This window comes from Armigeres subalbatus, chromosome 2 (genome assembly GCF_024139115.2).
Source record: "Armigeres subalbatus isolate Guangzhou_Male chromosome 2, GZ_Asu_2, whole genome shotgun sequence".
NCBI lineage: Eukaryota > Metazoa > Arthropoda > Insecta > Diptera > Culicidae > Armigeres > Armigeres subalbatus.
The window spans coordinates 380,532,962-380,543,801 of NC_085140.1; the positions used below are offsets into that span (position 1 = coordinate 380,532,962).

General features: G+C 40.7%; 2 protein-coding genes across 2 annotated transcripts; both read right to left on the bottom strand.

Annotated features, from left to right (window-relative positions):
* Nucleotides 1-215: 215 nt before the first annotated feature.
* LOC134210151 (uncharacterized) lies at nucleotides 216-5,782 on the bottom strand. Its single transcript, XM_062686175.1, has 2 exons — nucleotides 4,506-5,782; nucleotides 216-1,239 (listed from the first exon to the last, which is right to left on the bottom strand). Exons 1-2 carry the CDS (start codon nucleotides 5,780-5,782, stop codon nucleotides 216-218), a joined length of 2,301 nt encoding a protein of 766 aa, XP_062542159.1.
* Nucleotides 5,783-6,831: 1,049 nt separating this feature from the next.
* On the bottom strand, nucleotides 6,832-9,113 carry LOC134210153 (uncharacterized). Its single transcript, XM_062686176.1, has 2 exons — nucleotides 7,403-9,113; nucleotides 6,832-7,319 (listed from the first exon to the last, which is right to left on the bottom strand). The coding sequence occupies exons 1-2, from the start codon at nucleotides 9,111-9,113 to the stop codon at nucleotides 6,832-6,834; spliced, it is 2,199 nt and encodes a 732-aa protein (XP_062542160.1).
* Nucleotides 9,114-10,840: the final 1,727 nt, after the last annotated feature.

Below are 10,840 nucleotides of genomic sequence, written 5' to 3' on the forward strand. Positions count from 1 at the left end.
TAGACTAGTAAACAAACTAATTCGCACTTGCTATATGACAAAGCATTTTTTCATTTTCACATCTTTCATTCCCTACGATGTCATCGCTGTCATGTCAACGGTTGTCACTCGTATCGGTTGGTACAGCGCTGTGACGATTAGAGCTGTGCAACGAGGGATCTCGTCTTCACATACCCCCACCCGTAAACCTTACTAAGCCCCGGTGAGTCCGGATATCAGTGAGTCGGTTTACTATTCTCCAAGACGTCCAAGACAGCTAACTTAACGGCTGCTCTTCGGATGAGCCCTGTTGACGTTCGCACTAACGCATGTCTTACTCTCCCATCCCGACCAGGGATCACTTCCTCAGTTCTCCCACGAAGCCACTGGTTTTTAGCCTTTCCGTCTTCTAAGAGCAAATCTCCAACTGCCAAGTCGGCGACATCCTGACACCATTTACATCTGCGCGTAATTATCGGAAGATACTCCTTCAGCCACCGTTTCCAAAATTCATGGGTAATGAAACTGGCCATCTTCCAGCTACTCCGAAATGTTGATCGGATGTCCATGACCTCGTTGGGTATAAATTTTGAACCGGATGAGTGTCCCAACAAAAAATGGTTCGGCGTCAGAGCTTCTTGATCTGCCGATTCTATTGGGACGTAGGTGAGAGGTCTTGAATTAATCATTCGCTCTGCATCGAGCAGAATTGTTTCCAACGTTTCGTCATCCGGGCGGCGTGGTCCTTCTGTTATTGCTCCGATGGCTGTCTTGACCGAGCGGACGAGTCGCTCCCATACCCCGCCCATGTGTGGTGTAGCTGGTGGGATAAACTTCCAGGATGTCTGTGCTGTGGTAAACTTTTCCGCCATGGCCCTTTTCGTTGCTTCTGAGAGTGTCTTTAGTTCGTTATTCGTGCCATGGAAACAGGTTGCATTGTCAATCCAGAATTCCTTAGGAAGTCCACGGCGAGATACGAAGCGTTGTACAGCCATTATACATGATTCTGTATTCAGAGAATGTGCCACTTCCAAGTGGATTGCTCTGGTAGTGAAGCAGGTGAAGAGAGCCACCCAACGTTTGGCATTGCTTCTACCAACCTTGACAAGTATTGGACCGAAGTAATCCAGCCCTGTGAACGTAAATGGTTGCACGAATGCCGTCAAACGCTGCTTCGGAAGTGGAGCCATCACCGGCGGTCTTGGAGCAGCTTTCAAAATGCGGCACTGGATACATTCTTTTGCAATTTTGTCCACCAATCTTCTTAACATCGGGATGTCAAAACGTTGACGAACTTCGTTAACGACTGTCTCACGATTTGCGTGGCGGAAGTGACGATGATACCAGTCTACGATAAGAGAAGTTATTGCGTGATGTTTGGGAAGAATAACAGGAAATTTAGCCTCCATTGCACAATGGGGAAATTCGATTTCAAAGGTGGAAAAAATTGATAACTTTCTTCACGAACAACTTACAGAAGAGATCAAGAGCTTATTCGAAAGGGAATTTTGCAAAGAATTCAGTGAGTGCTGTTTCATGGACGTGGAACGCTTCTGTATGTAGTTATTGAGCTCGTTTTACCCTAATGCCCCATATATTGCGAGTTTCCAAACTATTTGTCATTTTATCTTTAAGACATTGTTCTAAAATTGTGTTTATCTCTTCACTGTGGATCCACAGAAGGGCACTTAATATATTTTGTTGGTAAAAGTTGGAAATTTAAGGGATTTTGGGGTCAAATAAGCATCAAAGTGCATTTTATGTGCAATTTTCATGTATTCTGTAAAAATAGTAATATTTACAGATAAGTGTTGATATTATTGTCTCAAAGTGTTGAACAGATATTGACAAATGTTTGCCGAACAAAAATTAATGAAATAAATCGTTTCACAAATGTTTTATTTAATTATTTATTGAGTAAAAAACGATTTTTAAAAACTTTTGAATAGCACCGATGCCAAACATTTCCAAACCATACCAGATAGCACAACTAGACAAGAATAGTCATATGTTATGAGTCTTGATGTGATCATAGATAGGAGGTGATGGGAGATACTGTATTTTCTTACCTTTTTGCCCAAATTCCCAAAATGAAATAGTATAGCTCAATGATTCTGAGGAAGGAAATGATGTAGTAATGTTATTTTAATTGATATTTCCAATGATATAATGAAAATAACAAATAATCATATAATTCATTAAAAATATTGAATTATAGGGGATTTAGGGGTTATACAGCTCATTTAATGTAATTTTTTATTCAAAATAGGATAACAGTTTTCACGGACGACGCACATAGAAGATTAAGGGCTTATTCGAAAGGGAGTTTTCCAAGAAAATCAGTGAGAGATGTTTTATAGACGTGAGACACTTCTGTATGTAGTTATTCAGCTCGTTTTGCCCCAATGTCCCATACATCACAGTTTATCATATTTTTAGTGCTTTATCTTCCAAGTATTGTACTGAAGATGTGTTCTCCTCTTCATTATAGATCCATAGAAAAGCACTATACATGCTTTGTTGGTAAAAGTTGGAAATTTAAGGGATTTTGGGGTTAAATAAGTATTAAATTGCACTTTACGTGAATTTTTCATGTATTCTGTAAAAATTAATAAAAATATTATTATTCTCCCAAAATGTTCTACAGACATTGATAAATGTTTGCGAAACAATTACTAATGAAGTAAATCATTTCGCAAGTGTTTTGTTTTGTGATTTATTGGGTAAAACCCGATTTTTTAAATGCTTCTGAAAAGTGCCGATGCCAATCATTCCCAAACCATACCCGTTTGCACAACTAGATAAGAGTAAATATATTAGTCGATGTGATAATAGATAGGAATAGATAGGAAATATTCTTTTCTCATGACGTTTCACCCAAATTCCCCTTATGAAATAATATAGCTCAATGATTCTGGGTTAAGAAATGATGGAGTAACATTGATTCAATTATAATTTGTCAATGATACTATAAAAATAACAAATATTCGTAGATTGCATTGAAAAAAAAAATCCAGGCTCAGAACCTTTTTTTAAATACATAATTAATGATTTTTTTTACTTATTTGTCCCAAAATACCTTAAAAATCCATTCTTAATGTAATATATGAATATTTGTTTTTTTATGGTATCAATTTCTGTTAAAAAAAATTTATGACAATAATATCAACTATTATCTGTAAACATCTGAATAATCAAAAGGCTGTAGATTTCCAAAATTGACTATATGTAGAGCTACATCAATGCTTATAAGTTTTTAAATCATAGTATATTAACCCTAAATTATCATTCGACGTAATATAGTGCTAAATATTTCTTGGGTATTATTATTCTTTACAGAATACATGAAAAAATCACATAGATGCAGTTTGATGATTATTTGACCCCAAAATCCCTTAAATTTCCAACTTTTTCCAACAAAATATGTATAGTGCTATGTATGGATCTACATTGAAGAGGAAAACAGAATTTCAGTGTAATTTTTGATAGACAAAAGTACCAAAATGTGAAAAAATTTGATGTATGGGACATTGCGGCAAAACCAGCTTAATAACTACATACAGAAGTGTCTCATGTCTATAAAACATCACTCACTGAGTTTCTTGGAAAATTCGCTTTAGAATAAGCCCTTAACCTTATCTGTGAGTCGCTCATGAGAAAAGTTATCCTATTTTGTATAAAAAGTTACATTAAAAGAGCTGTATGACCCCCAAATCCCCTATAATTCAATATTTTTAATGAATTATATGATTATTTGTTATTTTCACTATATCATTGGAAAATATCGATTAAATTAACATTACTACATCATTTCCTTGCTCAGAATCATTGAGCTATATTATTTCATAGAGGAATTTGGGCAAAAAGGTAAGAAAAAACAGTATCTCCCATCACCTCCTATCTATGATCACATCAAGACTCATAACATATGGCTATTCTTGTCTAGTTGTGCTATCGGGTATGGTTTGGAAATGTTTGGCATCGGTGCTATTCAAAAGTTTTGAAAAATCGTTTTTTACTCAATAAATAATTAAATAAAACATTTGTGAAACGATTTATTTCATTTATTTCTATTCGGCAAACATTTGTCAATATCTGTTCAACACTTTGAGACAATAATATCAACACTTATCTGTAAATATTACTATTTTTACAGAATACATGAAAATTGCACATAAAATGCACTTTGATGCTTATTTGACCCCAAAATCCCTTAAATTTCCAACTTTTACCAACAAAATATATTAAGTGCCCTTCTGTGCATCCACAGTGAAGAGATAAACACATTTTTAGAACAATGTCTTAAAGATAAAATGACAAATAGTTTGGAAACTCGCGATATATAGGGTATTAGGGCAAAACGAGCTCAATAACTACATACAGAAGCGTTCCACGTCCATGAAACAGCACTCACTGAATTCTTTGCAAAATTCCCTTTCGAATAAGCTCTTGATATCTTCTGTAAGTTGTTCGCGAAGAAAGTTATCAATTTTTTCCACCTTTGAAATCGAATTTCCCCATTGTGCATTGCTGTGTATGGAGCTGCTTCGATGCGGCCACGGGACCGCAAGATTCCTCTGTTGTCGAGGAAAGGCCACTTGATGTAGATATTGCTGGACTTCTCCACTGTATTGTGTCGGCGTTCAGGTGGTCCTTGCGACTTGACTAGAACGGCAATTTCGTCGGGGTAGACATCCATTTGGGCTGACTTCCACAGGACTTCTTCAGCTCTGCATAGTTCATCACTGTTGAGTGCCCTGAGCTCTATTTCCTGACCTTGCTTCTTCCGGTGGATGTTATCGATAAAACGCAATACGTATGCCGTAGACCGATGGAGTCGATTCCAACGGCTGAATCTAGCATAATCCATTATCGGTTCAAAAGTAGCGCAGTGAAAATTGACTGGACGTATTTCTACCTCCGTTGAGATGTTTGGCTGTTGTTGTGGCCAACTTTCTTCTGGACAATGGATGAAGTTTGGCCCCTGGAACCAGGTGCTGTTGTTGGTAAACTGTAGATTCGCGTCCCATTTAGTGGCTAAATCTGCTACATTGAGTTTGGTCGGCACCCACTTCCATTCGTTCACCTCCGTGGAAGTCAAAATTTCACCGACGCGCACTGCTACAAACTTGTGGAAGCGCCTGTGATCATGCGACCGTATCCATGCAAGTACTGTTCCGGAATCGGTCCAACAGTAGCGACGAGAGATTGGAAACTCATGGAAAGTTTGGATGGTTTCCATAAAACGCACGCCGAGAATAGCTGCTTTGAGCTCCAGCCTAGGAATTGAGAGCGTTTTCAGTGGCGCTACTTTGGTTTTAGCTCCAACCAAAGCTACTCGTACGCCACGGTCGGTCTGCAATCGGAAATACACCGCACAGGCGTATGCTGACTCGCTTGCATCGACGAAAAGGTGAATTTCAATGCCATTAATATTCTCTGGAAACGGCGCGTGGAAATAGCATCTGGGTATACGAAGCTGATGCAACTTCTCAAAGTGATTAGACCATTGCTGCCATCGTTCATTGATTTCGGGCGGTATCTGCTGATCCCATTCTGTACCTTTTGCCCAAATGTCCTGTAGCAGAATTTTACCATGCACGAGGAAAAAGGCAATGAACCCCAGAGGATCGAACAAGCTCATCACGACTCTAGCTATCTCTCGTTTGGTGGGAATGTGGCCCTCTGCAAGTATGTACTGTAGATCTTCTCTTAGACCAAGCGTGTATACGAATACATCCTCTTCCGGAATCCATTTCATGCCTAGAACCGATTCCGACTTCTCTCCCCGTTCCAGATCCATGCTTTTCGTTTCCACTGGAGATGATGCTCCTATTCCATCCAAAACTTCGGCCACATTAGACAGGAAGTTCCGTAGCGTGAATCCACCTAATGAGTGTACTAATTTTACTTCTCTCAAAACTGCTATAGCTTCCTGGGTTGTCTGAAAGCTATCCAGGTAATCATCCACATAGTGCTTGTTCTTGATTGCACTTGCAGCTCAAGGATACTTATCGAAATATTCTACTGCGTTGAGGTTCTTGATGTACTGTCATGATGCTGGAGAACACATAGATCCAAATGTGGCAACGTCCATGACATACACCTCCGGATGATGCGATGGATTATTGCGAAACAAGAACCGTTGAGACTGTCGATCCGGAGTTCGTATTTTAATTTGATGGAACATTTCCATGATGTCCCCGCAAATGACGACGGGGAACTGGCAGAAACAACAGAGGACCTTTGGAAGTGGTGATAAAACATCAGGTCCCTTGAGCAGCTTAGAGTTGAAGGAAATGCCATTGACTTTGGCCGCAGCGTCCCAGATCAGTCGTACTTTCTCGGGTTTTTTGGGATTGGTTACAACTCCCAGGGGAAGATACCATACCCGACCTGCTTCTACTGAGGTTAATTCCCTCAAACTTGCTTTGTGAGCGTATCCTTTTCGCTTGTACTCCGAGATCTGCTCCCGTACTCGTCGCTCTAACTTCGGATTTTTCTGAAGTTTTCTTTCCAATGCTTCCAGTCTACGTACAGCCATAGGATAACTGTCGGGAAAATTTGGGTAATCCGTTTTCCACAACAGTCCTGTTTCAAACCCTGAGCCAGAGGTTACACGCCGTGTTGTGTCTACCAGAAGTTGCCTAGCTCTTTTGTCTTCCTCCGATTCCGGAGTAATTGGTGTACCGGTAATGCCTACATTCTCCAACGTAAAGTAGTCGCGTAGTTGCTCATTCATTTCCCGATCAGCATCGCTAATTTTTCCGATATGGAAACTAACAACTGCTGTTTGCGTTGAAGAATTTGGAATGCAACCATAGATGCTCCATCCTAGTCTACATTTCGCTCCTATTGATTCGTCGGACCACCTTCCCGCATCTTCAAGGGGACACATAACCTCAAGTTGTCCAGACCTATCAACAGTTTGGGCTGGACGAGTTCGTAGTCCTCCAAAGGTAGACCACGCAAGTGAGGAAATCGATTCGCTAATTCACCATAGTTGAGCGACTGCGACGGTAGGACCAGGCTGCCGACCGTTCGAGCATCGATCAGTTTGTGGCGAGTGGCGCAACCTTTGCCAGAGATGGAAACCTGCACACGTTGTGAACTCGATTCTTTCCTTTTTACGTTTCCTGTCCATTGAAGCGTTAGTGGTTCAACCTGGCCACTGACATCCAACTGTTTCGCCACGGATTCTTCCAGCAAGGTATACGACGATCCCTCATCAATAAATGCAAATGTTGTTTGGGCGCGACTGCCGTTGTAGATAACGACAGGTACAATGCGGAAAAGTGGCCATTTCAAATGCTTCAACAACACATGGCTAGCTGACATTCCTGTGTTATCAGGCGAAAAATTGTGTAGAAGAGTGTTGTATTTCCGTCGGAATCCTTCGACACCACACGACACGGCCACCGACCGTGGTTATTCAAGCATGTTCGACACAAGCCGTACTGTTGCACAAGTTTCCATCGTTCATCTACAGTCGCACCCTTGAATTGATGGCATTCCGCTAATCGGTGACCAGTTCGGCCGCATGCTACACAGGGCTTCGCTGTCTTGACACTATTACTGTTCGCCGTACAAAAGGTGTGATCTGCAGAGTGTACAAAAACAATTCCACTCTCTTTCGACTTCCGCTTATCACCCCTCGCATTCTCTCTCGAGCTTGGGAGCTCAAATGACACTTCGCTCGCTGCCATCACCAATCCGGACATGTACTCTCCGAATGTTTCTAGTGTCGCTGGATAGTTTTTGTTTTTGAAAACGGTCCAATCTAGTCGCATGGATCCATGAAGTTTCTCAACAAGTTCCTGCATAAAAGCCGGATTTGCTTGATGGTTATGCTGATTGGCTGCATTCATGTGGTCTACAAAGTTTTGCACAGAGAGGCCGAATTCGATTATCGTTTCCAATCGGTCGTGTCTCGGTGCTGGAACGTCCTGGATTTTGCTCATTAACGAGCGTATGATGAGCTCTGGTCTGCCATAGAGAGTACGCAGAGTCTGGATGACGTGCGGTACACTCGCTGGAAGAAGCAGACGGCTCCTTACCGATTCCAAGGCGTGACCCTTTAAGCATCTTTGCAGACGAACCAGATTCTCTGCATCTGAATAGCCGCACGTGGCTGATGACTGCTCGAAGTTGCTGAAGAAGATAGGCCATTCTTCCGGATTACCGTTGAAAAGAGGCAAATCTTTCCCAAGAACTTGCCGGGCTGCTATCTGTGTTTGTGTGAGCGTACGACTGAATGTCGCATCCGGGGATAACGCCGGCGGGTGCGGAACTGGTTGTTGTATTGGTTCTGCAATCGATGAATGGGGTTTACGTTGATTCACAGTGACAGTCGGTTTCGGGATTGATCGATAAACCGCCGAGTTTTCGAGAATTGGATCGAGAGGAGAGGCAGCTCTCTGCAAACCTTGTCGTTCATGTAATCCACCATCTTGTGCGTCTAACCAGCTTTCCACCTTTTGTTTGGAATCTACAAACGTACTCTTCCCTGATCCGCTTCTAATGCTCACTTCCGCAAGCTGTCGAATGATGTCTTGGCGTTTTTCTAATGAAGCTCTTCTGACTTGCTGTTGTTTCCTCTTCGCCTCGAGTTCCTCTTTGAATCTGCGTTCGCGGAGTTGGTTAGCCTCCTCTGCCAGCTTCCGTTTTTCATCCAATTGACGTTCTTCTGCTTCCATCTGTCGCCTTTTGACATCCTCTTGTTCAAGCAGTTCTTGTTCGGCTAGCTTCTGCTCTTCTTCGACAAGTTTCAGTTGCTCTTCTAACATAGCAGCACGCATACTGGATGTAACACTTCCAGTCGGTTCTTGGCCTTTTTTTTGCTTGCGGGTAGCGGGTTTGGAGCTTGCTTTCGAACCACCCTTAGAACTTTTCGACAGACGTTTGTCGGTGACAGGTACCTCCAACTTACCATTGGTAGACGTTCCTTGTTTGGCAGCACAAGATCTGCAAACGTACATGGTACTGGGTAGTTTTATGGTAATATCGACGCCGGCGCATCCGAAATGCTCCCACAGCTGACATATACAACACTGTACCATTTCATCTTCGGCCGAATCCGGCCTATCGCAGGACTGGCAGTTGCGTTCTAATGCGATTGCGACACGGGTTTCCATTCTTGCCATAAATACCGCAAATTTCTTAAAGATTGTGGGGTTAAGGGACACCAACTCTGGATAGCAATCTCCGTTTTTGTAGGATGTTAGCTTTAAGCTGTAATGTACGTTTATTAGTTCCATACAAATCACGACGATTTGATGTATGTATGAATACTCACAAATTTGGTGACCGTTAGTTACAAAGGCAAATAGGTTTCAACGTGGGTCTCTTAGAACGATCAATGAGTTCAACTGTCCTAGATGTATAACAATTCAATATTAGGTTTTCTGTATCGTATAAAGTAGGTAACTTACAATCTACACTGCTCTACGGCTACTAGAAATATCTTCTGTATCGTGTAGATGAATATAATGATATGTATATACTGATTAAGGAACTTTAAATTTAGATTTAGATTTTAGACTAGTAAACAAACTAATTCGCACTTGCTATATGACAAAGCATTTTTTCATTTTCACATCTTTCATTCCCTACGATGTCATCGCTGTCATGTCAACGGTTGTCACTCGTATCGGTTGGTACAGCGCTGTGACGATTAGAGCTGTGCAACGAGGGATCTCGTCTTCACAACTAGCATGATCCCAAACTATAATTAGATATTGCATGAGTGAGTGTATGCAGCCATAGTAATACTTTGACTCGATACATCAAACCGCATGATAAAGAATTCTTAATATTACTTACAAATTTTGACCAGCTTCTTTGACCAGCAACTTCGACAAGCAACAAATAGTAACAATAGTACACAATCATCTTCAACTCAACAACTATCGTGCTTCATTAATCAACCGATTCATCAAAAACTACTACGACAAAAATCCATCTCCCGATTCCCACAATCCAGCCACAAATCCATCCTCAACAAGCACCAACAGCCAAACTCCAGGACTCATCAATCCAGATGCAACTCAACCAGTATAGAGCAACTGTGTAGAAATAACCAAAACATTTATGTCCATTCCGTACGTTCCAAAACTGACCGATAGCATCATAAAATCTCTCACACCAGAATTTCCAAACATCTGTATCACGAGCAAACAGCACAACACTATCTCCAAATTCCATACCAACATGAAAGACCCTGTAGATAAAGAAGACAAATCCAATTTAGTTTATAAAATTCCATGCTCAGAATGCGAATCTTGTTATGTAGGCATGACTCAGAACAAATTAAAAACCAGACTCTCAGGACATCGATCAGACGTGAATAAACTAGACGAAATAAATCAGATTAATGACACAAATACATCCCATAGAATAGATACACTTAAGGACAAAACAGCACTACTAGACCATTGTATACAATATAACCATAAGTTCGACTTCTCCAACACAAACATATTAGAGCAATGCAGATCAAATACCAATCTCAATTTTATAGAAATGTGTCATATTGTAAACACTTCACATACTGTCAACAAACGCACAGATGTAGAAGGTTTACACTCTACATATGCATCCATCTTACACACCATCAAAAACAAAATCAAGCGAACCTAGATCTAACAGGCCTTTTCCAAACTGAAACTTTTCAAAGCTGCTTTTCTTAGTTTATTAAAGCTTTCATAAGAACTACAGTGCCCATAACCGTAATAGTTATAACTAATGTTTTTTATACGTGACAAAACTATTGTGATAATAATCAAACCTATAAGTAATTAGACCACATAATATTAGCTACAAAATTCAAATCTAAATATTTTATACTGTATTTCATAGGATG